The 27,793-nt window shown below is 53.3% G+C and overlaps 10 protein-coding genes across 10 annotated transcripts; 6 read left to right on the forward strand and 4 right to left on the reverse strand.

The window, feature by feature from the left end:
* Nucleotides 1-543: 543 nt before the first annotated feature.
* Nucleotides 544-3,124, reverse strand: HER10_EVM0010009 (dihydrolipoyllysine-residue acetyltransferase component- pyruvate dehydrogenase complex). The gene is made up of 2 exons (XM_035479479.1): nucleotides 2,101-3,124; nucleotides 544-1,971 (listed from the first exon to the last, which is right to left on the reverse strand). Exons 1-2 carry the CDS (start codon nucleotides 2,410-2,412, stop codon nucleotides 913-915), a joined length of 1,371 nt encoding a protein of 456 aa, XP_035327200.1. The 5' UTR covers nucleotides 2,413-3,124; the 3' UTR covers nucleotides 544-912.
* A 433-nt stretch (nucleotides 3,125-3,557) lies between these two features.
* Nucleotides 3,558-10,190, forward strand: HER10_EVM0003164 (Sec7 domain-containing protein). Its single transcript, XM_035472849.1, has 2 exons — nucleotides 3,558-5,596; nucleotides 5,652-10,190. The coding sequence occupies exons 1-2, from the start codon at nucleotides 4,298-4,300 to the stop codon at nucleotides 9,930-9,932; spliced, it is 5,580 nt and encodes a 1,859-aa protein (XP_035326674.1). The 5' UTR covers nucleotides 3,558-4,297; the 3' UTR covers nucleotides 9,933-10,190.
* A 92-nt stretch (nucleotides 10,191-10,282) lies between these two features.
* Nucleotides 10,283-11,556, reverse strand: HER10_EVM0004627 (uncharacterized protein; the record flags this gene model as incomplete). Its single annotated transcript, XM_035474263.1, has 2 exons — nucleotides 11,312-11,556; nucleotides 10,283-11,226 (listed from the first exon to the last, which is right to left on the reverse strand). The coding sequence occupies exons 1-2, from the start codon at nucleotides 11,460-11,462 to the stop codon at nucleotides 10,283-10,285; spliced, it is 1,095 nt and encodes a 364-aa protein (XP_035326795.1). The 5' UTR covers nucleotides 11,463-11,556.
* A 564-nt stretch (nucleotides 11,557-12,120) lies between these two features.
* On the forward strand, nucleotides 12,121-13,110 carry HER10_EVM0002789 (uncharacterized protein; the record flags this gene model as incomplete). The annotated part of the gene is made up of 2 exons (XM_035472484.1): nucleotides 12,121-12,354; nucleotides 12,415-13,110. The coding sequence occupies exons 1-2, from the start codon at nucleotides 12,238-12,240 to the stop codon at nucleotides 13,108-13,110; spliced, it is 813 nt and encodes a 270-aa protein (XP_035326646.1). The 5' UTR covers nucleotides 12,121-12,237.
* Nucleotides 13,111-13,950: 840 nt separating this feature from the next.
* On the reverse strand, nucleotides 13,951-15,671 carry HER10_EVM0000547 (nucleoporin NUP49/NSP49). The gene is made up of 3 exons (XM_035470323.1): nucleotides 15,478-15,671; nucleotides 14,854-15,402; nucleotides 13,951-14,801 (listed from the first exon to the last, which is right to left on the reverse strand). The coding sequence occupies exons 1-3, from the start codon at nucleotides 15,531-15,533 to the stop codon at nucleotides 14,030-14,032; spliced, it is 1,377 nt and encodes a 458-aa protein (XP_035326465.1). The 5' UTR covers nucleotides 15,534-15,671; the 3' UTR covers nucleotides 13,951-14,029.
* A 396-nt stretch (nucleotides 15,672-16,067) lies between these two features.
* On the forward strand, nucleotides 16,068-17,608 carry HER10_EVM0003063 (Fip1 domain-containing protein). Its single transcript, XM_035472749.1, has 4 exons — nucleotides 16,068-16,411; nucleotides 16,493-16,545; nucleotides 16,616-16,857; nucleotides 16,913-17,608. Exons 1-4 carry the CDS (start codon nucleotides 16,199-16,201, stop codon nucleotides 17,452-17,454), a joined length of 1,050 nt encoding a protein of 349 aa, XP_035326667.1. The 5' UTR covers nucleotides 16,068-16,198; the 3' UTR covers nucleotides 17,455-17,608.
* A 182-nt stretch (nucleotides 17,609-17,790) lies between these two features.
* HER10_EVM0010230 (uncharacterized protein) lies at nucleotides 17,791-18,523 on the reverse strand (the record flags this gene model as incomplete). The annotated part of the gene is made up of 4 exons (XM_035479697.1): nucleotides 17,791-18,014; nucleotides 18,073-18,163; nucleotides 18,222-18,355; nucleotides 18,409-18,523. 4 exons carry the CDS (start codon nucleotides 18,521-18,523, stop codon nucleotides 17,791-17,793), a joined length of 564 nt encoding a protein of 187 aa, XP_035327219.1.
* Nucleotides 18,524-20,047: 1,524 nt separating this feature from the next.
* HER10_EVM0010977 (uncharacterized protein) lies at nucleotides 20,048-21,080 on the forward strand (the record flags this gene model as incomplete). Its single annotated transcript, XM_035480421.1, has 5 exons — nucleotides 20,048-20,297; nucleotides 20,360-20,464; nucleotides 20,521-20,648; nucleotides 20,697-20,807; nucleotides 20,838-21,080. 5 exons carry the CDS (start codon nucleotides 20,048-20,050, stop codon nucleotides 21,078-21,080), a joined length of 837 nt encoding a protein of 278 aa, XP_035327269.1.
* Nucleotides 21,081-23,019: 1,939 nt separating this feature from the next.
* HER10_EVM0001031 (uncharacterized protein) lies at nucleotides 23,020-24,126 on the forward strand. The gene has a single exon (XM_035470793.1). The coding sequence runs from the start codon at nucleotides 23,249-23,251 to the stop codon at nucleotides 23,906-23,908; it is 660 nt and encodes a 219-aa protein (XP_035326519.1). The 5' UTR covers nucleotides 23,020-23,248; the 3' UTR covers nucleotides 23,909-24,126.
* A 1,837-nt stretch (nucleotides 24,127-25,963) lies between these two features.
* HER10_EVM0012140 (uncharacterized protein) lies at nucleotides 25,964-27,643 on the forward strand (the record flags this gene model as incomplete). The annotated part of the gene is made up of 5 exons (XM_035481541.1): nucleotides 25,964-26,081; nucleotides 26,154-27,040; nucleotides 27,102-27,230; nucleotides 27,288-27,368; nucleotides 27,425-27,643. The coding sequence occupies 5 exons, from the start codon at nucleotides 25,964-25,966 to the stop codon at nucleotides 27,641-27,643; spliced, it is 1,434 nt and encodes a 477-aa protein (XP_035327368.1).
* Nucleotides 27,644-27,793: the final 150 nt, after the last annotated feature.

Below are 27,793 nucleotides of genomic sequence, written 5' to 3' on the forward strand. Positions count from 1 at the left end.
CTGGATAATTGAAAAATCACATCCAACCGAAAGGTTAGAGAAGTTTTGATTCATTTAAGTGAAGAGTTGACCCAAACATCTGAACAAGCATCTTAGTACGTGAACAACAGGAGAAAAACAAGTTATCGCGACTTTTCGAGAAGGCTATCAGTCTTATCTCAAGGTCGGGCTTCATCATCTTTCTTCCCTTTCCTTCCCCACGCAATGACTAAGCGAGCTTCTCCAAGCTGCGAAGGCCCTCATCAATGTTCGAGACCATGCCGCCGCAGTGACCGGTACAGAAACCACACATTTTTTGCAAGCACTCGAGGAGCAAAACCTCGTCTCAATACATGCTGTTTAGTATCTTTGAGTCTAATACGCGTTCTTGGCTGTTACCCGACACACCGGGGGGCCTTTTACGACCAGGTGTTGATGCGTTCATCCGATCTTGAACCAGTTCGAGTTAGCGCGCCAAAAGCCGCGTTCCTGGCTATTTGGTTGGTTTTAACAAACACATACAGATCACAACAAAAGGCGGAAGATGCCGGGGACGGTTTCGGCTTTCAACGGTAACTGCTTGGATTTCTAGGTAAAATGGGAATAGGAGACCAAATGTACAAGACAGAAACCTCTTCCGCACCCGAGATGCAGCATTAGTTCAGGAGATCATTGTACACGGGAAGTAGGTTGTGGTAGGGGGGGTTCGTTCCTCGTTCGCCGCCGAGCAGATGGTGTATGCTTTCGGCCCATCTTTCACTGCCCTCCGCTTCCTCCCTCTTGGCAAAAAAGCCACAGGTCATATCCATCGGCCTGGATTGTCTATAATTCTCCCACGCCGGATACGCCTCTTCGAAACTTTCACGTCATGCCTCTTTTTTGCCTCCGCACGCGCAACGCAACGTCAACAACAACAACGACAGCAGATTTTGCTTACAAAAGGAGCTCGAGGGGGTTCTCGAGGACCTTCTTGAGCTCCTTGAGGAACTCGGCACCAACGGCACCGTCAACGACCTTGTGGTCGAAGCTGCCGGTGATGGTGATCTGATCATCAAACTCGACGCCGGTGGTGCCGTCCTCGGACAGAGCGGGGACAGCGACCTTCTTGGTGGTGCCGATGGCGAGGATGGTGGACTGAGGGGGGTTGATGATGGCAGTGAAGCTGTCGACGGCGTCGTTCATGCCCATGTTGGAGATGGAGATGGAGCCGCCCTGGTACTGCTCAGGCTTGAGCTTGCCGTCGCGGGCGAGCTTGGCGAGCTTCTTGACCTCGGAGGAGATACCCTCGAGACCGCGGGCCTCGACACCGGTGACGATGGGAGTGATTAGGCCAGTGGGGGTGGAAACGGCGACGGAAACGTCGACAGTGTTGTGCTGGCGGATGACATCGCCGAGCCAGCTGGAGTTGGCCTGGGGAACCTTCTTGGAGGCGACACCGATGGCCTTGATGAGGAAGTCGTTGACAGACAGCTTGTACTTGCCGTCAGAGGAGGCGTTGAGGGCCTGGCGAAGCTTGAGGAGCTTGCTGACGGAGATGCTGGAGGAGACGAAGAAGTGGGGGTTGGTCTGGGTGGACTCGACGAGACGGGAGGCAATGGTCTTGCGCATGCCGCTGATGGGGACGTCCTCGTAGGAAGCGCCGGGAGCAGCGACAACCGGGGAAGAGACAGCCTTCTTGACATCCTCCTCGGTGATCTTACCGCCCTTGCCGGATCCCTTGACGTCGCGGATGTTGATGCCCTTCTCCTTGGCGAGGCGGACGGCGGTGAAAGAGGCGTTGGGCTCACGCTCGAGAGCGTTCTCGAGCTTGCCGGCGGGCTTGTTGAAGTCGTCGGAAGAGTTCTCGGGCTCGGGGGTAGGGGCAGGCTTGGACTCGGACTCCTTCTTGGGCTCCTCCTTGGGGGCGGGCTTGGACTCACCACCGGCGTCGGCGGCGGAGAAACCCTCGAAGGCGCTGACATCGGTGCCCTCCTCGACGAGGACGGCAATGGGCTGTGAGGGGAGTGTCAGTTTGCGCGTACATCATGATGGTGCTGATAATGATGATGGGCATAATGGCGAAATGCGCCCGGCCGGACTCGACGAGGGGAATTGGGGATTTGGGTATCGGGGTGGACGTACGTTACCGACGGGGATGTCCTTCTCGCCGGACTCCTTCAGGAGCTTGGCGATAACACCCTCCTCCTGGAACTCAAAGTCCATCTGGGCCTTGTCGGTCTCGATCTCGACCAGGACATCACCGGGGGCGATGCTGTCACCGGCCTTCTTCTGCCAAGATCCGATATTTCCCGCCGTCATGGTGGGCGACAGAGCGGGCATCTTGATGATGGTGTGCGGGGGGTAAGAGGCGTAACATCTCAGGATCTGGGAAGAGAGGTTGGTGCGGAGGAGGGTGTTCTGACGAACAGTCCGTCTCAGGACTGAAGAGATCATGGTGAATAAATAGCTCTCGCGGGCGGCGCGAAAGCAGGGAGAAATTTGGCGATGGTTGGACGGCGGACCGGGCTCGGGGGAGGCGACGATTCAAGAGGATGATCCTTTTGCAGAGGAAGAAAGGACCGTCGACGTCGAACAATTGAAGCCTACGGGCAATTGAATGACGGGATTGCGCGAGACGAAGAGAAGGGGGGGGAGGAGGGAGAGGAAGAAAGACGACGCGGGATTATTCTGGGACGGCGAGGTTGATGCTCGAGATTGTCGGACGGGAATCTTTCCTTGGGGCTGGAGTTTTTTGCGTTGAGCTCCGTCGCTGGATGGAGCTTGGGGCGCTAGGCCAAATCGGGTGTTAGCGCGTCCCTACAAAATAGGCCGCAGGGAGGGACGGCCGTTTGGCGCACGTTGGCTCACTGAAGGGCACTGGGCGAGGCCTGGACAACAGTGGTCCAGTGGACAATAGGTAGCGCTCTGTAAGTTTCGCCGATAATTGTGGCCGGTGCTTAACGCCAATGGGCCAGGGCCAACAGGGTCCGCGATCGCTCTGCTCGCCGGGCGGCCTTGATTAAGACCGAGACTGCCTGAGGAACTTTTCGGACTTGAGATGGAGGAGTGGAAATAGCCCGGGAAAACAAGGGATCTCGCCTCAAGGTACGTAGTACTTCCATGCTGCAAGAGAGGCCGTGTGTCCAATGAGAACAGACAATGTTGAGAGCAGTGCGGGTCCACGGTGATTATGCTACATTCATTGGGTCACTGGCCGCAGGTAAGCGCAGCTACACGTGACACGATAGATAACACAGCAGATAAGGCTTGGATAAGATACGCGACGAGAACACCTTCCGTTGGCCTTCCTTCCATGCAGCAGACCAAAAAAAAAAAAAAGAGAAGTCCGAAAGAACACGGATGCACTTTGCTTACCTCAGCTTCAGATCTCCACTTCTGCCTGGTCTGAGATGTCTGTGCTCCCATCTCCAATTGCTGACATAAGGCAATTAAACAATGAAGAAGTGGCCGCTCCCTGGCGCACGCCTGGCTCAAGTCCGCCACGTAAACCAGATGGTCCCGTCGTCTTGCTGTGCTGCTGGAGTCCTCCTAAGCAAAAAAAGAACGCTCCATGCAGCAGCTACATTAAATCGACCAGGGCCACCTCGGATTACAGTGCCGCCATTCACACATTACACAGTGTTTGAACGACGCCCAGAGTTTCCTCACCTTGGGATCAGCTCTACACCAAGAGCTCACAGTGCAAACCGTCAAGACGAGCACATGAAATCAGGTAGCTCCAAGTGCCAGGTCCCATTCCGCAAGCTAAGCGTGGGACAGAGCCAGGGGTCCCTCCATTCAAAGAAATTTGGACCGTCATTGCCATCTCCATCCTGCGGCCTGTTACTATTACCTGTGCTGTCCAATTCGCGAGGACTGACAGACTACGGATACAGTACAGCATAGCGGTGTTGCTTTGTATTGCATTTCTCGAGAAGCTGGGGCGACGACTCCATCACCACCAACCTCGGAACCCATCTCCCATCAACGCCATCACCACCACGGTCAGCAATACCTACTACCGACCACACTAGTACCATCTTCTGCCAGAACCCCCGAGCATCGATGCTGCCGTCTCCGAAGACGCCGGATACACCACCAAACTAATACACATCAACCTGGGGCCCACCCCTTGCGTTGCCGTCCTCTCCACGTCGCCCTGCATATGCGCATGCGCCCCTCGATGCCCGGCCCAGCTTACCTACATACCTTGCCATTGCCTTTGCTACTGCAACACTTCTAGATCCGCGTCTCGACTGTCTCTCGAAACCAAAACCTCTCCTGATCACGAACCGTCCCTCGACTCGCGAATGGCACTTGGTGTCTCCAGTGCTCCCCCATGAGCTCCCTCAAATTCCTCGTCTCCTCTCTGGAGGCCATTGCCGCTTCCAAAGAGGCTCAGAGGAACAAGCAGCTCACCGAATCCCTCCAAAAGACCCTCACTGCCATCAAGGAGAGCGATCCGAATTTCCCGGACCCCGAAATAGTCTTCGCCCCATTACAGCTGGCAACGCGCACCGGAAATGTCCAACTAGTCACCGGTGCCCTCGATTGCATCGGAAAGCTCATATCATATTCCTACTTCAGCTTGCCGACCACAGCAGACGGCCAGCAAGATGCTCCCGCCGACAGAGCACCCCTCATCGAGCGAGCCATCGATACCATTTGCGATTGTTTCCAGGGAGAGACCACCGGCGTCGAGGTCCAGCTCCAGATTGTCAAGTCGCTCTTGGCCGCTGTCTTGAATGACAAGATTGTCGTCCACGGTGCCGGTCTGCTCAAGGCCGTCCGCCAAGTCTATAATGTTTTCCTCCTTTCGAGGAGCACTGCGAACCAGCAAATGGCGCAGGGAACGCTCACGCAAATGGTTGGCACCGTCTTCGAGCGCGTAAAGACAAGATTGCACATGAAGGAGGCCCGAGTGAACCTCGAAAAGTTGAAACACAGCTCGAGCAATGTCACCTTTGAGCAGGGCGATTCCATCAATGACACCACCATCGCCGAAGAAAAAGATGAAGAAGCAAACGGGGGGGAAGAGGAAGACTCTACAGCAGCCCCTATTTCCGAAACCGAAAAGACCCCGGCCGAAAGCGAAGAGAATGGCAACGGGAAGCTCACGCTCAAGGACTTGGAGCACCGCAAGAGCTTCGACGACTCACACTTGGGCGACGGCCCGACTATGGTGACAGAGATTAAGCCCGGAAGGAAAGCAGCCCGATCCGTATCCGAGCAGTCCACCCCCGAGTCGTCTCTTGAGGACAGCCCCGAAGCCTTGGACGCCGAAGACGAAGTGTACATCAAGGACGCCTACCTAGTCTTCCGATCATTTTGCAACCTTTCCACCAAAGTGCTGCCGCCTGACCAGCTCTACGATTTTCGCGGCCAGCCCATGCGCTCGAAGCTCATCTCGCTTCACCTTATTCACACCCTCCTCAACAACAACATTGCCGTCTTCACTTCTCCTCTATGTACCATTACGAACTCCAAGAGCAACGAGCCCACGACCTTTCTTCAAGCAGTCAAGTTCTATTTGTGTCTTAGCATAACACGCAACGGTGCCAGCTCCGTCGACCGCGTTTTCGATGTCTGCTGCGAGATTTTCTGGTTGATGCTCAAGTATATGAGAGAGTCCTTCAAGGTTGGTGCTCAGATTCACGGTTTGCACCAAGTCGCCCTGCTGACATGTCTTCAAGCTGGAAATCGCAGTATTCCTCAACGAAATCTATCTCGCCCTATTGGCACGGCGGACAGCTCCCATCTCTCAAAAGGTGTACGTCGTCAGCATCTTGAACAGGTTTTGCGCGGATTCAAAGGCCCTGGTGGAGACGTATCTCAACTACGACTGCGAGCGCAGTGTCGACAATATTTTCCAGACCATTATTGAGGACTTGTCCAAGTTTTCAACAGCCTCAGTTCCGGTAACGCCGGTTCAAGAGCAGCAATACGAGGAACGAAGCGCGAAGAGCACGTCAGCAGGCGAATGGCAGCTAAGAGCCATCCTGCCGCCGCCCCTTTCCGTCGCACAAATCACGCCTCATACCGAGCCCGAGAATGAGATTCCCAAGGAGTACGTCATGAAGCGGGTGGCTCTGGACGCCTTGGTGGATTCTTTGAGGTCAATGGTGGACTGGTCCGCTGCTGTGCGGCAAGACACCAACGGAGTGAGGCCAGATGGCGAAACGAGAACTTCCGAAGACGTTCGTCCTTCAATTGATCCGAGCATGTACGATAATCCGTCTCGCTTCGAAACCCCTGCGCCCTCGACGCCCGTCATGGAGGACGATCCGGCGTCGCTGGAGAAGGCCAAGGCGAGGAAGACGGCCATGAACAACGCCATTAAGCAGTTCAACTTCAAACCCAAGAGAGGCATCAAGCTCCTGATCGAAAACGGCTTCATTCCGAGCGATAGCCCACAAGATGTCGCCAAGTTTTTGCTTACCGAAGAACGTCTAGACAAGGCGCAGATTGGCGAATACCTGGGAGAAGGCGACCCTAAGAACATCGAGACCATGCACGCTTTTGTTGATGCCATGGATTTCACCAAGAAGCGATTCGTCGATGCGCTGCGGACATTCCTCCAGTCCTTCCGACTCCCTGGAGAGGCGCAAAAGATCGATCGTTACATGTTGAAGTTTGCCGAGCGCTACGTGATGGGCAACCCGAATGCATTTGCCAACGCCGACACGGCCTATGTTCTTGCATACTCCGTCATTATGCTCAACACCGATCTGCACAGCAGCAAAATCGCCAAGCGCATGAGCAAGGAGGAATTCATCAAGAACAACCGCGGCATCAACGACAATGCTGACTTGCCGGACGAGTACCTGCTGGCCATCTACGATGAGATTGCGAGCAACGAGATTGTTCTCAAGAGTGAACGTGAGGCGGCGGCTGCGGCTGGCACTGTCCCACCACCATCCACTGGAATTGCTGCTGGACTGGGCCAAGCGCTGTCGAACATGGGCCGAGACCTGCAACGAGAAGCCTATCTGCAACAGTCAGAAGAGATTGCGTTACGGTCAGAGCAGCTCTTTAAGACTCTTTACAAGAACCAGAGACGAAACGCCCAGCGGTCTGGTGTCCGGTTCATCCCCGCTACTTCTTTCCAACATATCGGCCCCATGTTCGATGTCACATGGATGTCGTACTTCTCAGCCCTGTCCAGCCAGATGCAGAAGACGCATAATCTTGAGATCAACAAGCTATGCCTCGAGGGAATGAAGCTTGCAACAAAGATTGCATGCGTTTTTGATCTCTCAACGCCTCGAGAGGCCTTTGTTTCCGCTCTCAAGAACACCACCAACCTGAACAACCCGCAGGAGATGATGACCAAGAATGTCGAGGCCCTCAAGGTCATCCTCGAGCTCGGACAGACTGAAGGCAACGTTTTGAGGTCATCATGGAAGGATGTCCTCATGTGCATCAGTCAACTTGATCGCTTACAGCTCATCACAGGCGGCGTGGACGAAAGCGTTGTTCCTGATGTGTCCAAAGCGCGGTTCATGCCTCCACAGCGTGAAAACACCAGCGACTCTAGATCTTCCACGCAGTCCAAGAGGCGAGGTGGCCGCCCAAGGTCTGGTACCGGCCCGCAGGGCTTCTCCAGCGAAATCGCGCTGGAGAGTCGATCCGATGAGGTGATCAAGGCAGTCGACAGAATATTCACCAACACGGGCAATCTCAACGGAGAGGCTATTGTCCACTTCGCAAAGGCTTTGACGGAAGTCAGTTGGGATGAGATCAAGGTGTCCGGTTCCAACGACTCTCCGCGAACGTACAGCCTGCAGAAGATTGTTGAAATCGCCTACTACAACATGACGCGTGTTCGTTTCGAATGGAGCAACATTTGGGACGTGTTTGGAGACCATTTCAACCGGGTGGGATGCCACAACAACATCACCATTGTCTTCTTTGCCTTGGACTCACTTCGACAGCTGTCAATGCGTTTCATGGAGCTTGAAGAATTGGCTGGTTTCAAGTTCCAGAAAGACTTCCTCAAGCCCTTCGAGCATGTTCTGGCAAACTCTCAAAACATCGCTGTCAAGGACATGGTCTTGCGTTGCTTGATCCAAATGATCCAGGCCAGAGGCGACAACATTCGCTCTGGCTGGAGGACAATGTTTGGTGTCTTCACGGTAGCTGCCCGCGAGACAAATGAGAGCATCGTAAATCTTGCGTACGAGAACGTAACACAGGTCTACAAGACCAAGTTTGGCGTTGTCATCTCGCAAGGTGCTTTCACCGACTTGATTGTCTGCTTGACCGAGTTCTCCAAGAACATGAAGTTCCAGAAGAAGAGTCTGCAGGCGCTTGAGAGCTTGAAGTCAATCATCCCGCGTATGCTCAAGACACCGGAATGCCCGCTGTCTCAAAAAGGACAAAACGCCGCCGGGGAACACACAGCATCAGCAGCGGACACACTGCAGAGATCACAGAACCGGACATCAGTAGAGGAGGGATACTGGTTCCCGGTTTTATTCGCCTTCCACGACGTGCTGATGACGGGCGAGGATCTCGAGGTACGGTCGAACGCGCTTGAGTATTTCTTCGAGGCCCTCCTCAAGTACGGCGGCGAGTTCCCACCAGACTTTTGGGATATCCTCTGGCGCCAGCAGCTTTACCCCATCTTCATGGTGCTGCGGTCGCGACCGGATCTCAATAATGCACTCAACCACGAGGAGCTATCTGTCTGGCTCTCCACAACCATGATCCAGGCACTGCGAAACATGATCACGTTGTTCACGCACTACTTTGACGCATTGGAGTATATGCTGGACCGCTTCTTGGAGCTACTTGCCCTCTGTATCTGCCAAGAAAACGACACCATCTCCAGAATCGGCAGCAACTGTTTGCAGCAGCTTATCCTGAAGAACGTCACCAAGTTCACGACAGAGCACTGGGCTAAGATTGTGGGGGCGTTCTGTGAACTGTTTGCACGGACAACTGCTCACCAGCTGTTCTCCGCGACCACCATCAACTCAACAGCATCCATCGACATGCCGCCTAACGGATTGGAGTTCTCGGGTCCCCTTAGCCCTACTGAAGCATCGATGGAGGAGGACAACCTCAAGATCAACGGAACGGAAAAGAACGGCGATAACTCTGACAGCAACTCGAGTGATGCCAACCTCGGAAGCATCAACGAGGATGACTTGAAGACGCCAACGGCTCCGGTCGCACCCCAATCCCAACCCCCGCTTGAGGAGTTCAAGCCAACGTCAAACCTGCAGCAGCAGCCAGTCGTCGTCACAGCGGCTCGTCGTCGCTACTTCAACAGAATCATCTCCAGATGCGTGCTACAGCTGCTCATGATTGAGACGGTGAACGAGCTCTTCAGCAATGACACAGTCTACAACCAGATCCCGACATCGGAGCTCCTTCGCTTGATGGCACTGCTTAAGAGGTCGTACCTCTTTGCGAGAAAGTTCAACGCGGACAAGGAGCTGCGCATGCGACTGTGGCGCGAGGGATTCATGAAGCAAGCGCCCAACCTGCTCAAGCAGGAGAGCGGAGCGGCCGCTACGTACGTCGCCATTCTCTTCCGCATGTACGCAGACGACAGCCACGAACGCACGGCGGCGCGCGATGCCATTGAGCAGGCGCTGGTGCCTCTTTGCAAGAGCATCATCAAGGACTTTGTCGGTCTCGAGGAGGACAGCCAGCACCGCAACATTGTCGCTTGGCGGCCTGTGGTGGTTGATGTCCTCGAGGGCTACGCGGCCTTCCCTGTGGACGCCTTCCAGAAGCACATCAAGGAGTTTTACGTCATGGCTGTGGAGCTTCTCGGCAAGGATCTCACATCGGACCTCAGGACGGCGCTCTTGCTCGTGTTGAGACGCGTGGGCGAGGTCGGTCTCGGCATTGAGGGGATGACCAAGGTGGAGGTGGATCGAAGGGACAGCATCATCAGCAGCGCCACGGAAAACACAGTCGACGGGCCCGAGGGTGACGCGTCGGCGAGAATGAGGCGCTAGATGTTCGTGGAGCTCTTGTTTGGCAGGAAACATAAAAAATACGGCAGAGAGCACGCACATGGGGATGGCGTAATGGATAGACTGTAGGAGGGGATTATGTTCCATTGTAAAATTACTCGACCTGGCTCGGATCGTCGAGGGGTGTTTGTTCGCAGTTCCGTGTCCATATTTGAGGTATTCTACTCACCGTCCCACCATTTCCTGGTGGACTCGTGATCGACCAAAGTCGAACTATTATTAACAGAAGCTGTTTTATTCCGTGCTTGCTTGTCATTATGCCCCTTTCCCCCCATAATCCCTAAAAGCCTATTTTGCTTCTTACTTATGTCTCGAGGTATGCGACATGTGCCTTAAGCTAGTACGTCCCTGATGAATGTCCTCAGTGCCTCGGATTCCTCCGGCACAGTCCGATCCGGCAGACTACGCAAAGCATTCTTCAACAGATCATCGTCTTTCGTCGCCTGCCTCACCAGATCCTTCAAGATGCCCATCGTCCGATGCGAGTGCTCCACCACGCGCATGACGCTCAGCAACGTCTCGAAGAAGTCAATGAGGTTCAGGTGCATTAGCGTATCGCTCTTATCCACCATGTGCAGCGCGGCCAGCTGTAAGAGACCCGTCTCTGAAGACCCCGTCAGGTCTGGGAACTGCGAGACGCCTACTTCGACGATGTTGAGGGCTGCTAGACGCGGGAGGATGCGGAGGATGCGGCCTTGTGCTAGGGAGAGCTGGCGCTCTGTGAGTGTGACTTGTTCGCCTTCCGGTGAGGGGGACGGATCGGTGCCTTTGGCGAGGGAGAGGACGAGGCCGAAGAGTTCTTTATCGTGGATGATGCGACGCCACATCCTTCCCTGGCCCGGTGCCCTGCGCTTGACGACTTCACTCGCAGTCAAACTCGGGAGATGACTCGGCGGCGGGAGCTCGCAGTCGACGTCGAGTAAATCGCCCAACACGCGGCCCGCGCGCTCGCCGACCTCGACTTGCGGCGCAGATAACCATCGACGGAGGAGCTCCTCGACGACGCGGGGCATGAGGGAGAGGATCGCTGCGTCGGAGGGGGAGGCGGATGCTTTGGCGAGGATGGCGAGGGCGAGGAGGTTCGCGTGCGGGGAGGGGGAGCGGAGGGCTGCGAGGAGGGAGGATTCGTCTGCCAGTTGGAGGGTTTTTGTGAAGGGGACGGGGGCGAGGAGTTTTATTGTGAGGGAGACGATTTGTTTTGGGTCGTGGGGGGTTGTTTTGAGGATTGTTGTTAGAGGGGGGAGGAGGCGTGGGAGGAGGGGGGGTGTGTTTGTTTCTGTGAATGAGGTTGTTAGTCTTTGGTTTGGAAGATGGATGCGAGACAGAGAGTAAGAAGAGGACTGGAGAGGATGGGGACTGACCGTTGAGTTGGAGCTCTACATCGTCGAGGAGCTTTGGGTCGAGGGGTGTGTCTGGGGAGGCGACGAGGTCGTCGAGATGCTTTTCGAGCTCGGCGAGGCCGGATATGGGGATGGAATTGGCGGACATGTTGGGGACGATGCGTTCTGTCATCGATGGGTGGTTGTGGTAGTCGTTGTCGTGGATTTTCTATGGTGACGGAGCTGTGGTGGTGTTTGCGACAGAGTTGTGAAGCTCGGGAAGCTGTCGGTGATGAGAGCGTTGGAGATGGCGGGGGAAAGAGAGGGAAGGAAGCTCGGTTTAAGGGTCCCCGGACGCTAAGATAAGATAAGGATGAGTGAGTGACAGGCTGCTGGGGGTTGCGTGGACCTGCGTGCGTGTAAGAGCTTCGTACCTCAGGTGCCTGTTAGGAAGCCATGAGTGACGAATTTAATAGTCTAATAAACATTCAATGAGTGCAATTGTTAATCTTGTCACAAGTATTGAATGATTATATGCCTACGCCAAGGTACAGTCAGGAATATGAAGCCTCACGTAAGGTACCTGAGGGAAGTACCTCAGGAACGGAGCCGAGATCTGGACGGCGCTGGGGTGGCACCGGTGCCTGAAAGCGCCGGCAAGCGGGGCACGGCGCGTCACCCACCATGCTGCAGTGCACCTCACCTCAGGTGCGGGATGGACCCCGCTAAAAAAATCCAAGGCTGTCGATGCGCTGCAGCACCGTCCCAAACCGAACTGCAGCTTGGGGTTTTTTTCTCGTAGACGAAAAAAAAAGAGAGGCTGACTCCAACTATAACCAAACACCACGCAACCTCGCTCTGACGCATAATTTTCCTTTCCCATTTCCGACCCAACAACCGCCCTCACAGCTTCAATCGCCAGCCCAATTGCAGAAAAGGTTTTACCGACAAAACAGAGACAAGCTACAATGTCGCGCGGTGGCAGAGGTGGTGGCCGCGGCGGGCGCGGGGGTCGCCAGGGCCCCCAGCTATCATGGGACAACGGCGAACACGCACCCGACACACGACCCTCAGAGCTCTTCCCTGTATGTACGCAAACTTCCTACATGACCAAGTTCGACATACTAATCCGTGACTTCTGTTAGGCCTACGCAGTCCCGACATCGAAACCCGTCACAGACCACGAACAAGCAAACGTCAACGCCTTCCTCCTCTTCCGCCGCCAATTCCAAGACGGTCCCCTCTACACCCGCAAGCGCACCTGGGGCATGGACCCGACGAACACGCGCAAGCTCTACGGCCAAGAACAAGTCAACGCAAAGTACGGCGTGCGCACCCGCGCCACGGCGGATCCGTTCAACGCCGTGCCGACGTACTCGCAGAAATTCACACGCCCGGAGCGCGCGCTCCCCGATTTCGGCGGACGGCCGTTTTGTAAAGAGTTCTTCCCGCTCGAGCTGCATGAGACGCTTGACGGGGACGATGTCGCGCCAGGGGAGAAGAGGAGGGGCGGGGAGGCCAAGAGGTTGCGGTTGAGTCGGATTACGGCGCTGCCTACGGCTGAGGAGATGTTTCATGTGAATGCGGAGGGGGATGAGGACGGAGAGATTGGGCCGGATGGGGCGAAGAAGAAGTTGGAGGCGCTGGAGAGGATGGGCGAGGCGGAGGGTGAGGGTGGGGAGGAAGAGTGGGAGGAGGGAGGGGAGGAGGAGCAGGATGTTGAGTATGATGACTCTGATGCGGGTGATTACGACGCAGAGAATTACTTTGACGACGGCGAGTTTGGCGAGGATGATGGTGGCGGGGATGATGAGCATGGCGGTCGGGAGGGCTCGTACTGATATTGGCTACCTACTGAGAGTGTACGTCTACGGCTACGGCGACGACGACGGCGAAGACGGCGAACATGGCAAAGGCGGAGGGATTTGCTTAGAGGCCTTTTTGCTATTACCTCAGACCAATTGTCACCAACAGACGAGACACGAGAGGCATCACCGGGCGTTTTGGGCGAATGAACGGCTTTGCTGAGCGGATTACAGCTCCCTGATACCCCATCAAGTACCTTATATCAAGGTTCAGACTACAAAATACAGACACTTTTTGCAATTCGCAGCATCGTACATCAAAGTGCCTTAAAGTATTTACAATGATTACGTGATTAGAGACAAAAAGACGAAAGCTCAAGTGCCCAGTTCGTGAATCGAACTGGGCACCCTACGAAACCCTCCATCTGAGAAGACTTCGCGGGATTTCATCACCAAGTTCTTTACTAACGGACCAGGGCGTTATACCGCTCGACCATGGGGATCGAGTTGGCTTGGTTGACGGATGAAGCGCTGGGCCTGAATGTAAGGGTACTGGACTGTTGCGTATTCGTCTCGTGTATTCCTGTGATGTACGGACCATGAGGACGAATCACTTTGAGGCATCGGGACGACGGTGATTCATCCTCTGGACCGGGGCTTGATATTGAATCAGCCTACGCGTCTGGGCTATCAAATCCTCTCTCACGGCCCTTGCTTCCCACCAAAGTTGATGCAGACGATGTCTCTCACATTCTAGGATCTCATATCCAAGCATTACAACCTTACGACCCTCAACCGCGGCCACATCTGCCCGAGAGCTACCAATGCTTGATTTCGCCAATGCAGCCGGTATATAATTCTTTTCCCCAACCTGAACGCCGTTTGCTTCCCTGGACCGTGGCCTCCCCTTGCATACTATGTATCCACAAGACACTTCCATCTCGATTCTCCTCTCTCATTTGGTGGGGTATTGGCGCTGGAGCTGAGTGAGCTTCTCCCGTACGTCGACAATGCTACCCGCGGCCTCGTAAATCTTGTCACCCATCATCTTGATCGTCTCTAACAAGTCGAGAACCATGTTAAAGGCCGGCACCTGGGTCTGGTCCCGCAACGATCGCACACGCTCGTAGAGACCGTGCTCAACGCCGGGCATGTGCTGCTCCATCTCCCTAATCTTCTGAACCTGGAACTGGCTGAGCTCCTTCAGGCGATCGGCCTCGTTGGAGAAGAGAGTGAGCACGTCCTCGAGGTTGCGGTCCTGGTTGCCATTGGTCGTGTTGCCGCCCGATCCGCCGCGAGTGAGCCAGGTCTGGTGGTAGTGTGCGGGAAGCTTGAGCTGGTCGGCGCCTGCGAACGCCATCTTGGCAATGTCCGCGTCGGACTTGACCAGGTCCTTGAGGTGTCCCAGAGTGACAATATCCTCGTCCAGCGTCGTCTTGACACCCTCGTACTTGCGCTGGAGCCAGTTGACGTCGTTGGTAAGTTGTGCCAAGTCACCGCCGTGGGCGGCCATGAAACCTCGGATTTCGGATGCGTGTGCCATGAATCGCTGGATCATGAGATCGCAGTTCTCCATCTCGGACTGGATGGACTGTTCGAGGTCGTTGAATCGCGTCGTGCCCTTGATATTTGACATGTCTACTCGCACGCCCGGAACGCTTTGCTGCGTCGTCGACTGACCCATAGTTAAGCCGGGAGCAGAGCTACCTGCGGGCTGAGTTTGGCCGCTGCATGTCTTGTCAGTCACTGCTCAGACGCCTTCTACGAGATGCCACTTACAAGAGACCACCGGGCTTCGGCTGGTTCTGAGCCTGGCTCTGTCCGAAAAGACCACCACCCGTGCCTTGGTTCTGCTGGGTTTGCTGTGCATTATTGCCGCCGCCAAAGAGACCTCCTCCTGTTGACTGTTGCTGCTGCTGCTGGGGCTGCGCTGTACTTGCACCAAAGAGACCGCCCGTCGCCGGCTTTGCGGGGGTTGCACCAAAAAGCCCTCCACTCTGCTGCTGCTGAGGCTGTTGTTGCTGTGTCGCAGCTCCTCCAAACAATCCTCCTCCAGTCTGCTGTGCAGGCTGCTGAGTTTGGGCGCCTCCAAAGAGACCGCCGCTACTTTGCTGCTGCTGGGGTTGCTGTGCTGGTGCCGCTCCAAAAAGACCACCGGTGGCTGGTTGTTGTGGTGTTGAAGGCTTGTTGCCAAAGAGTCCTCCTCCTGCCGTCGAAGTGCCGCCGAAAAGACCGCCCGTAGCAGGCTGTGTCGTCGTCGCCGTTGTCGAGGCTCCAAAGAGTCCCCCGCCACCGCTAGGTGCGGAAGTTGTGGCATTACTGGTGGTGCTAGAATAATTGGCATTGTTGTCAGCTTCCACGAGTCTACAATGAGCAGAACATAGCAAGACTCTTTCAACTCACCCAGCATTGGCGGCACCAGTGTTGATGCTCAAGCCACCAGCCGATCGTCCAAACATCTTGAATTTTTGTTCGAGTGCGCCAATATTGGATTGTTTAGGTGTGTCCTTGCGAGGCGCGGACGCGTCGGTCCTCGAAGTCGGAGAGTTGGGTGAAAAAGGTAGCAGTTGGTGATGGCCTTCTGTGGTTGAATTATTTGTTGCTGCTGGTTGCTGCTTCGCGGTCTTCGACGGGGAAGAATTGGCTGCTGTTTTGGCGCTCGGGCCATGGGCAGCTTCGATAGCTCCAACAGCAAGCGTTGCCTCGTCCGCTCTGGTGGTAAAATGCGACGGTCTTTCATTGGCTAATCGGCGTCGCTTTTGACCGACTGCCGGGTACAATTGTGGCTCGTCGAGGTCCATCCTCTGTGGCTGGTTGCTTACCCAAGCATTCTGGTGTGGCTCTGAGTGTGGCGCGGGCTGTGGCACTCCCTGTGGCGCCTGCTGCTGCTGCCGGCCTGGGCGACCCTTGCTGTGCGGTGGCCGCCGTGGCCCTCTCGGTGGTGGTCCCCTCGGCGCGCCAGAGCTTAGAGCTCCAGGCGCCAAACCATTGAATGCAAAGCAACCCGCAAAAGCTGCATCACCAACACCTGCATCTCCATTCCCACCTCTACCCGTACCACCGCCACTTCCTCTCCCCTCTTGAAGCATTGCCGACAACATCGTAAGACGTAAACACAGCTAAAATGGACATCGATGAAGACGACGATTTCTACGCGGATGAGCCGTCCACCGAGCAGCCCACTACAAGCACAACAACAGCCGAAAATGCTTCTGCTGCTGCTCCTCCACAGGAGGCGTCGCCAAAAGTAGAGGTACCCGAGAGCAAATCAGAAGAGCTCGAGGAGGGCGAAGAGGAAGACGAGGGCGGCGCCATGGATGAAGACGAGGATGATTCTGTAAATACCCCTACCTACCTTGCATCATTCCAGCTTTTGTACTTGTGAATTGGCGACTGACTGTTCTGGCGCTTTCTCCAGGATATCGACATCATCACCGAGCGCAAAGATGGCACAAAGGCTGCACCTCCGACGTACGTCCCAATCTCTGTTCACCTACAAAGATGCGAAACTTTTCTGTGCCTTTGCTCACACAAACAACAGACAATCCCGCTACAGCGACATCAGAAACATCCCACAAAGGTCAGCCTCCAACGACATGGCTATCAAAGCAGCCCCAGTCAAGGAGGAGGATTCCGCCAGAGCCTCACCCTCCGACCTTCCTCTCGGTGTCCCCAGCGCCGACAAGGCTGCTGCCGCGGCTTCCAAGTCTACGATCGACGTCAACGCGAATCCCGATTACCCTCCCGTCGGCAAGCCCATCACCGCGGTCAACATTGACGAGGGTAAGAACGCCCCCTTGCACCTGCTGCGGTGTCGTATCGCTAACAGTCTCTGCAGACTTGACCGAGAACGAGAAGCCCTGGCGCAAACCCGGTACCGACATCAGCGACTACTTCAATTACGGCTTCGACGAGTTCACGTGGGCGCTCTACGCCGCCAAGCAGGAAGCCGTTCGCGGAGAGTTCAGCGGCGACGCTATTGCCGCCGGCCAGAAGAAGATGATGGAGGACTTTGGCATGATGATGATGGGCGGAATGAACATGCCCGGCGGAGGTGCCGCGCCTGGCGCCAACGCGCAGGCCGGTGGCATGCCTGGAATGGGTGGCATGGAAGGTATGCCGCCCGAGATGCAGGCCATGATGCAGCAGATGATGGGTCAGGGTATGGATCCCAGCCAGATGGACCCCTCCCAGATGTCAGCCATGTTCAATGGCATGCAGGGCCAGGCCGGCAACGCTGGTCAAGGCGGCCAGGGACAGAACTTCAACCAGGGCTTTGGCGGAAATCAAGGACAGTACGGAGGCTACGACCAGCAGGGCATGGGAGGCGGCAACCGCGGTGGATTCGGTAGAGGCCGTGGCGGACGCCGCCAGTGGTAGTCCCCCGCTGCGTTCCGTGTATGTTTACAAAGATGTGCTGGTTATGTATGTCCAGCCGGGCCGGCGTTTTGGGAATTCGGTGGTGAGGTCACACATGGTTTGCTAAAGTTCCGAGAACGGTTCGCGGAACGGCAAAAGCAGGCATAGAGATACCCTGACAAGTCATCTGGCATTTCTCTCGAGATTCTTGCTTCTATCTGTGTACAGTGATGTGATTTCCGTCCACGCTTGTTGCGCTTTTCTCTTGGCCCATGAACAGCTCTGCTTCTAGTAAAGCCTAAGAATGTTCATAACCTTCTCATAAGTCGGTCTATTTCAACTTCCACCACCCAGACCTCAGAATACATCGGCAGTGATGTCCTTGCCGGTAGCGATGGCCAGCTCAGACCTGTTGACGTAGTGTCGGTTGGCGTAGTCGTCCGCGGCATCCAAGTCGATGCACGTGTGCGATGACACGATATCCACGTCGGCGCCTCCGCGGGTCTCGTTGAACGAGTACGTGTTGAACGCGAGGTTGGCGTTGCAGAGGATGTACTGCTTCAAGAAGTCCGCGCAGTGGTCTGTCAAATCCTATTAGCCATGTTCATTACCAAACAGCAGTGTGAAACTTCGACGTACTGATGTGTGCGTGTTGCCACTTTGGGTCGTTCTTCATCTTCATGTGATCCTCCTTGTAGTAGTCGGGGTATGTTTGCTTCCACATAAGGTGCTTGGATATCCGTCAGCCTTATGCAACTGCCGGTAGGTAGGAATTTTAGAATACTTACAACGCAGTGCAAGGCGTGGACGTATTCGAAGACGCCGAGAGTGCCGTTCTGGGTAGAAGTAGAAGCTCTTAGCGGTTCTCTGGTCCTGAACTCGGACTTGGGAAAGTCTTCGTCAGGTATGAGCATGAAGTGACCTAGAAAGCTGGGTTAGTCTGGGCCGTGGAGTCGATGAACCGTGGCCACTTACGCTCATCGATGAGCTTGTCCCATGCAGCATCCAGCTCCGGAGACGGACCCGAGGTGTCGGCTTCCTTGAACATCGCCGGACCTCTGATCTCTTCGAGATTTCCGACATCTAGCATGGATTAGCAAGCACTCCATCACTAGAGTTGGTCTCTTTTCCTTACTTGTTCGATGGTTGTATGAGTGTTCGCTCTCGCGGAAGTGATGCACGCCAGTAGCGGAGAGAAGAGCCACGGAGATCAGAAAAAGTAGCACTTGAGACACGCTTGGTGGGCAAGACCAGCGACGCGGGTTTGACTCCCGAGTTTGTTCCACCTCTTCATCCCGGAGATGAGCGTAGGCGGTCTTCTCGTTGGGGCGGAAGAGACCGGTCAGACGATCAAGACCGTTGGGTTGCATTGTAGTAAACTTGATCTTTGGACTCAATTGAGACGCCCTGATGTGGGAAGTCAGTGTATGGCTTCGCAGAGGAAAGTCTATGCAATAAGAGAAACTGAATCCGTTAAAAAAACCGGGCACTCGGAAACCGTTGGTGCGATGACATCCACTTTCCTACATGCATCTGTGAGGGCACCTTTTAAACCAAGGGCAAAGTCCGACGCGGCGGTTGAATCGACCCTGCTAATTCTTGATAACGGGCATGTTTGCTCACTCTCGCCGATCGTGACGACGAAGGAAGCTCTTGAAACCCACATTGCTATCATGTTTGCTCCCCGCCTTGGAACTCCTTGGAAGCTATTCGTAAGCGATTATCACGACTTTTGCCCCTTGGCAGATCCCGCCATCGTCACCACCACAGCAAAAAGAGGCGGTAAACGCGGACATCTTTCTGAATCTGACGATGATTCTGAACTCGTCACAGACTTTTAGGGTATGGTGTGATTCAGGGTGTAGTTCCTTCAGCAAGTGTTTGTGAGCTGTGATTGGCTTGTTGGAGGTGTTCGTCTGTTGGTTGATGATTGATGATGACACATGTTGGTGTTGGACCCTTGCCCCGTCGTTCCGGTGCCGGGACTCGGATGGGGTTGAGGGAGATAAGTAAGTGGGTTTCGTGATGTCTGCGCCGCTGAGCATGGAGGGGTTGAGCAAACATCACGACGACAATGCGGTCTATTGATATGTCCGGGGTTGCAGGTGTGAGGGGCAATTATCTGTGACGATTTGACCCGGACGAGACGGGGACTCGGAGAGGAGTCCGCAGGCTTCGGAGACTTCGGTGACACGGCTTCAAGTATTGGCTTGGAGGCAATTTGCTTTCCAGATGCCAATGGCTTGAATGCAGTTGGATGCACATGGTTCTGGAGATGGTGTTAGAGATGGTTCTTTCTACATTATATCACCTTTCTTGATATGCAGATTTGCCGTTGAGAGCCGGTCGTAAGTGAGAAGTGATGAATGAAGTTGGCAGACTCTTCGTCTAGCACAATGAGAAGAACCTCACATGGCCGCGGCCATCGTTCAAGTCATTTGAGTCTAGATCAATTGGGATTTCTTGTGTCGTCACTCTTCCCGAACCTCTCTCCTACGCAAGAGCTTCGCCAACATACCAATGACAGCACGCAGATTTTGAATCTCAAGACAACTTCAAAGTCATTTTACTCTCACCTTCTGGTATTCTCACAGCTGCGAAAAGGGCCATTATAATGGATCGAGACTCATCTGATACTAACGCCAAACTGCTGGCAGTAGAGGTGAACGACTTGGAGCATGGTACACTCTGCAGCCGCTGTGAGAAGTCCATCACGAGAGAAGCCGGAAGAGGTTTCTCATACATGAAGCTGTTCTTGGTCTTTCTCCTGTGCCAGGTCACCATATTGGGGCTGAGCTTCCTTGCATTCCATGCCTTCCAGAAGAATACTGATGCCACGATCCAAGACATTGACCAGCAGGACTGTAAGAAGCTTCTTATGAATGCATCTGGTCCAATCGTCATAAGTTAACCCTTGCACCCAAAGACTTTACTCTTGAGAGCTACAACTCCACCGAGAAGCTCTACGACATTATAGATGCTGCTGATAGATCACCGGAAGCAGACGCATTCTGGCACGAGCTTCAGAAGAGTAAACATCCTATTGCTCTTGACGTAGTTGACATGTTAATAGCTGACAATCAACAGCCGACGGCATAGTCGCGGTCCATAGAGAATGGGCGAAGGAAAATGCCCTGCCTGACACAGTCTCTCACCCTGACGACCCGGCTTCCAAGATCTACCAAATCAACGTCTTTCACGCACTGCACTGCTTGGTAAGTTTAGAGACCTGACACTATCTGTCGCTGGACTAACGTAAGCAGTACCGCCTCAGAAACAGACTCACGTCAGACATACCACTCGAGAAGTGGCCGCGCAACGACATCCACACCATGCACTGCGTAGACCACATCCGGAACGACTTGATGTGCCACGCCGACATCTCGCTTTCGGGGTCAGACGAGTACGTCTCTTTCAATTCGCACAGTCACAATCAGAAGTGTAGAGACTTGGGGGCCCTACAAAGATGGGCGAAACGACACAGCTGGACCGGGTATAAGGATTACCTGGAAGGCGTTGTTGGGTACGATTTCAATGAGGCGGAGCGGGTGAATATGGCTACGGCTGGGAAGGGGCATTGGAATAAGGCGCAGAGTACGCTCGATAAGGAGACTGGGAAGATTGAGCTTTGGTTTGAAGAGGAATGAATCAATGAATGCTCCACAAGTACTATTACCGCAGCACGTACTCTAGTTATGGAATGTTTGCATTCAAGCAGGCATCAGGATATCAAATTCTTGCATGCTCGGAAGCATCCGAAATCCTTGAGCTGTAGGATGTTCCTTTTGCGGAGGTCTTTATGGTAACTTTGAGTGATTCGGTAGCTCAATGTGAATCAGTGTCGATCGATTGAGCTCTATTTCCCATAACCTTGGAATAGTATCAATTCGGAAAGTGGCGGGTAGAGGACCTGGACCGCGTTTTTCAACTAGGTCTGTAGGCCCACCAGAACTGTGCTGCCCCCATTTTCTTTGTGACGAGGAACCGTCAAGCCTCGGCCTCAACATGTAGAGAGAGAGAGCAAAGAACATCTTGGCTAGCATACTCAACGGACACGCAAGGCTCGTGCAGGAATGATATCTTCCTGGTGAAGGAACATGGAAATTTGGGCACGCTTGGGCAGTTGTGTGGAAGAAACACATTACATCCTGAGACCCTTGAAAGACAACGCAGGACCTTAAAAACTCCAAAGATCCATTCATTCAATTTGTGCTACAGAAACAGTGCTATAAATATTCGTTGTTTCTGCCCTGTGTATTGGCAAATTCATTGCTCTTGACTAGTCGGTATTATTCGGTACTATGCGTTCTGGAAGTGAGCAACTAGCCCGTCAAATACTGGTCACTAACTGACTTCTATAACTTCATGAACTAGGATTATTGCTAGTTAGATGTCGCTGAAACTATTGCAGACAGGATAAGCGAAAGGCGGCCATACCTTCAAGCTGTTTGTGAATCAGAAGCATTCAACACAAGCAGTCGAGGCGTCTGTCGTGGCTTCTTCGACCGGGCCCTCGTCGCCGAATGTGGCAATGGAAGGGCTCGCGTAGATGAACCTGGGTTCGAGGTCTGCCTTGGGTTGAACTGGAGCAGCGAGAACAGATGCCATGATGGCGGCAATAGGCAGGAAGAGTCTAGCAAAGAACATTTTGAGGCTGCCGATTGAGGATATGGGCCTTGATGTTGATGGTGCTCAGATGAAGAATTCGCTGAGGATATCCCTCATCGAGGGAGAGTAATGCCTCTTTTAAGGTTTGGACAGATAGGTTTGAACAATGTTCTTTGATACCGTCAAAAGGTCAGGAGCCTTCTTAGGAGCATAGTGCGGCACGAGTCTCATCCTTCCTTCGCAGGAAAACCCCCATCGGCATCGTCAGTCTTGGGGATTTGGGGTCCAAGGTGATAAGCGCCAATGTGATATATGTGATGTCTATGGTTTCCGAAGCAAACCGCATGGTGTTGGCTGGACGGCCTTTGTTCTGCAAGATCCATGTTTAGTCACATGGTGTTGGATGAGACTATGGACATGTTCAGCGCCATCCTTCTCCGCCTGACGCCGGGACCACGAGTTTATCCAACGGCCTTACCCACCAGCGGGTAAAGGACAAGGATAGGTTAGACAAATGGTGCCAAATATAAAAGAACTTGTTCACTCGTTGGCTCAGTATTTCCAACTGGTGTGCGGGCGCTTCCTTTGGGGTGGGGGGGAAGGGGGGGTGGGTGGGTTCAGGCGGGTGGCCCTTTCCAAATTGGGGGCGACAAGAAGGAAGCCAACAGCTGTGTTGACCAACATGCATACCAGAACCGCCATCAATAGTTGCCAAGCTCAGGATAACTTCGAATGCGGGAAGTACCTCCCAGAATTAGCAACAACCAGGGAAGACTGTTCGGTACGCTGAACTAGGAACATTCACCTGCCGGCTCTGCGGCTGTCTTTTACGATTAAGTCTAAGTTACAGTATGTTTGCCTGCGCCGAGAAGGTGGGCTTTCACTCGAGCAAAGAGCAATCCGACGCCGTTAAGTCTAAAGACAAACATGATATTTGATAGTTGATATCTTGGAGATTTACGAAGACGGGCGGCAATCCGGGAAAGGAAGGTGGCAGAATGCTCCGATCTCAACTTCTCCATGCCTGCCTCGAGACCCTCGGCCTTACACGTTCGGGTTCCTTCTTCCTGTTACCTCACTTTATCCTCTATATCTCACCTTTCGGAGACTTCCAAGTAACTTAGCTCTCAGGTGCATCAAAGGAAGGTCCTCTTGACCCCGAAATCTCAGTCGCCAACGCATTACTCATCGATTCAGGGGATTCCTCATGACGAATTTTCATGGCGACCCCGAGGCTGACGTTCTTCTTAGGAAGGAACACAGTCGGGTCAAAATTGTATCTTCGGTAGGACGAGGTCGATGCCACCTTTCAAGATTTCTTTGCTGGTCCGCTTTGATCACCCTCCTGCTGTTCGCACTCGGCGCTTTCAGCCATGAATACTCTTTGTTGAGCATCGAATCCTCTCCAAACGCCACTCCAAAACACACCTGTGGCTCCACGGTCCCCGAAGCAAAGGCAAATGGCTGCGTCTTTGACGTCATGGCATATGGCTGGGTTCCATCCCAGTGCTATAACGGCGACCTCGTCAGCACGTACAACGCATACAATATGAGCCCTTGGGCATTCGATAAGAACCTCACCAAGCCAGCGTCTGAACAAGTGCTTATGGCTGGAGAGAGGAGAATTCTCTACACGGACTTACGATTCCACCAAGAGCACTGCTTCTACACATGGCATAATCTGCTCCATAGCGTCGAGCATCAACGACCGCTGATACACAACTTGTCGGCGTCAACCGAACACCGACACCACTGCAAGGGACTATTTTTGCACGGGGAAGCGCCAACGGGTCCTGTAGTTCCAGCATTCTTTCATTGTGTGGATATGGAAGAGCCGTTCTTGCTTCGAGAACACATGTACGAGTAGGAGTGAGGTTACGAGCCGGAAAGTCTGTCCCATGACAACGGGTTCTCATGTTGATTTGAGCTTTGGGTGGCTGAGGCTTGTAGTGTAATGAACACAAATCGCCTGTGCGGCTGTCTAACGGTGGTGATATGGAAGTCTAGACATTCTCCGTCTCACAGTCAGCTGAGAGACGAGCCAGAAAGCTTGTTTTGATGTTTTTCTGTCTGTGTCACAAGCTCACAATTGGACTTCGACATCAACTCATCAGACCTCTGCGTCTCAATGGAAACGCTCAGCTCTGCAGCCATGATTCCAAAGCTGTCACTAGCAAATAAACTGCTTAAACAACAAATATGACTGTGGAAGGCTTTACACAAACCACCTCTCTCCTTAAGCTGACTGTCAAGTTAATTGCCAAGATTTTCCGTCTTCGGTTCCTTGCCTGACTTTACGTCGCGTTTATCATTGACCACGTCGTTTTCCTGCATGCAAGATGTCTGCCGCCGAACATGAAGAAGGATTCTCCAGAAAACACGCGCAATACATTTGAGGTTGCTTTCGCCAATCCTGGATCGTCAGTGCATCACTCGAGTAGACTTCTTCACACGAGATCATAAGGATGCTTGAAAACATTTCGCAGATCTACCGAGGAACTCCAAGTCTTACCTAAATTGATACAGATGAGAGTAAACTTCTTCAATGGGGGCTTATGACCTCTTCATTGAGTCATGCCATGGGATGCAATGGCTGAACACCCTATCGAAATGATCTTTGATACTTTGCGTTGACTGTGCTGCCCATATCTACATGTCGTGCCTACAATTTCCACATCTCGGCTGCCTTCCGTGAGATATGTTTCACAATCGATTCCGCAGAGCAGTTTTTCTTTCCGATTTGATAAAGTTTTGACCACGTGAAGAAGGTCTTCCCAAGCATCAGGCAATCTAAGAGTGATGAGGTGGCCTTGGCACAGGTGTTAAAGGCAGTTGTTTGTTGACAACAGCGAGTGTGCTCCAATTGATTACAAACCACTCTGCAACGCAGAAACTTCGCGTAATCCAAGCACAAACTACTAGTAGAAAGCAAATAGGCTCTTTGGCAGCACTCAGTACAAGATAACAAGAGCCCCTCATGGGCAAAGAAACCTATATCAGGTCCCCTTTCCCCCTCAACTCCGATGCTTTTCCAAAACAGCATGAGAATGATAAGCCAACTATCATGTAGGGAGACCATTTGACACGAGACTTGATGCTTTCAAGCTACACATTTCTCTAAATATCTCCTTTTTGTCGTTTACAATGCGCAAGATGGCGGTCCACGTGAGGGGCAAGTGCGTCTCTTTCACCTGGCAGCCAGCCTCTCGTGGAGGCTGACGGTTCTTCTCATGGCCGCTAGCTGTAGCAGCTCTCATCGGCAAATCTCAATCATCTGAAACGCTCATAGCTATCTTCAGCTTCTGTTTATCCTCCCTAGACTCGCCGGCGAGGGTGGGTCTTAGCCTTCTCGAATTTCCTATCTGGGAGTAGTTGAGCTTCGCATTTCTTCATCTTATCAATATCCTCAAGGAGGTTAGTTGCGGTGGTCAAGCACCTGACAGAGCTCGGGCCAAGGCGAAGGTAGGCTAGACCCACAATCGCCAGACCCTAGTAGAGTACCAGACGAAAGTGAAGCTATTCCCAGCGATTCACTTGAAGCCGCCCTGGGGCGGTCTCCTTCTTCTGCTGGCCCATAAATAGGACTCTTCACTACAGTGAGCTTTTCCTTCCTCATCTATCTCTACCTCCGCGCTGAAGACCCTCACCTTTACGACATTTCCGCAATCTTTGTCCTCTTTCACCGCCCCCTTTCGATACCGAACGCCTTCAATATCCGACCCTCCTCACCTACTGCACAAAATCCCCGATGTCAAACTTCGGTATGGCGGAATTCGGCACGTCAGACTTCGACATGTCTCATTTAGACATGTCGGATTTCGACTTCCCGTTCTTCGACATGTCGGCTTACGGTACACCCGCCGATGGAAATGCGCTGGACGCATTCCATTGGCATGGCGAAGAAGGCCTCATGGCCGACTTCATGTCACCGGCGGCACCTCCGGCTGTTGAGAAATCGCCGTTTCAGTCCGATCTCGACATCATTGACGATCCTGGAGTGCCTTCTGAGAGTAAAAAGTGGATGTTTGATGTCTTGTTAAGTAAGTAACATGTATCCTTCAAGATACCTGGTAGTGTTTTGCAAGAAAGATTCACTGACTAGACTCTTCCAGACGACATCATTCCTTACCGGTATCATGACCACTTCAGAGTCTTCCCCGAGATTGAGTTCTACAGGACTCTCCTATACAATCGGCCTGATCGTGACGGAATATGGGGCCTTGTTGAACGATTCCATGAATGGATTTCGAGCATCGCATTGTCCTCCCCTACTGACGCGGACGAAGCCATCGAGGCTCTCAAGCATCGCGCAGCATTCAACGGCTGGCCGGAAATGCGAGAGGGACCTCTAGATTCTGCGAACGAGTCGTTTCACGGAATTTCTACACAGGAGCAGCGAGATTCTGAACCTCATTTGACCACTCCGGCATGCTCATCCGCTACTTCACGGGCCCAAAAAGGTGAGAGAGCGGGTTCTCAGTGCCTAACACTACACGAGAATCAGCATCCACTCCTGCAGGCCGAATTGGTTGCTACCCCGACTTTCCAGTTCAAAGGGCTTGTACAGAGTATGGATCACTTCATGGAGCTAGATAATGCCTACGAGCGACACACGAAGCGCGCACCTGGCTCAGCCCCCGAAGACGATATTTCTTGGCCAGCCTCTTCAGAAAAGCAGCGAGAGTATGTTCAGCAGCTCTTTGAGAGTATCACTGATCTGAGTGATTTCTTTGAGCTGAGAAAAGCTCGTGAGCGTCTCGGCAATGTTACCAATGCTCCACAGGATCTGGTGACGCCTGAGAACGAAGGGAATCCTAGGAAGCGTCGAAGGGTACGCAACGGTCAAAAAGTTGACATCATACCAGCAAGGCCTAAGGGAATGAGCAAGACAGATTGGGCCTTGGTGGATGCTGAAAGTTCACCTGCAGATCTTCTCGAAGCGGTCATCCATCACCGGATCTCTGGCATTGAGGTTGAGCTGCTGTGTTGGAGACTTCTGGTACGTCATACCATCTCAGTGCGGACACGTTGCCCTCCAACTTTGGCTAACCTTTCATAAGCGGTCTGCAATGGAGCAGCAGCAGGGCTTTACAATGCGCCCTGTCTGGTCTGGTACGAGGACTGTGTCGACGTGGGAACACTTCGACACTTTCTCTGCCAGATGGCAATCAATATGTAGCAACCTCCAGGTAAGCATTTACCACAATCTTCTCGAACCTTTAGCTTGGAATTTTAACCACTTATAGGATTGTAAAATGATCCTACATTCTCTGACCCGTGCAGACTGGTTCTGCAAATATGCTGGCGCTCCGTCAAAAGAACGAGGGGTAGGTCATACCTTACCAGATTCCACGAATAGTAAGCAGATCTAACCCACTCACAGGCAAAATTGAGTAACGATCTCCTGAATGGAAGAAGAGACATCCAAAATCAGGTTGGTCGAGAAGTTATCAAAGAGAAGACTTCTAAGCAAGATTGGATCACTACGGAAGATTTCGAGATCCGCGACAAGGCCGGCGAGCTCGTGTTAAAGGGTGGACATTTGGGAGACAGAAAACGCCGAGAGCTTGCCGTCAGAAGCATTGACGAGCAGAAATCTTGAAAAGCTCAGGCGCTTGGCCAAGGCTCGTTGTACATTGGTTTCTCAGATATTGGCACTTCGGCATAGTGTGTGGAATGATCAGAGTGGCGCACGTGCTAGGGGTATTCTTGGAATTATGACACAGGCCTGTGGTCCACTGTTACCTGACAG

The sequence above is a fragment of the Colletotrichum scovillei genome (assembly GCF_011075155.1).
Source record: "Colletotrichum scovillei strain TJNH1 chromosome Unknown Contig00011, whole genome shotgun sequence".
Taxonomy (NCBI): domain Eukaryota; kingdom Fungi; phylum Ascomycota; class Sordariomycetes; order Glomerellales; family Glomerellaceae; genus Colletotrichum; species Colletotrichum scovillei.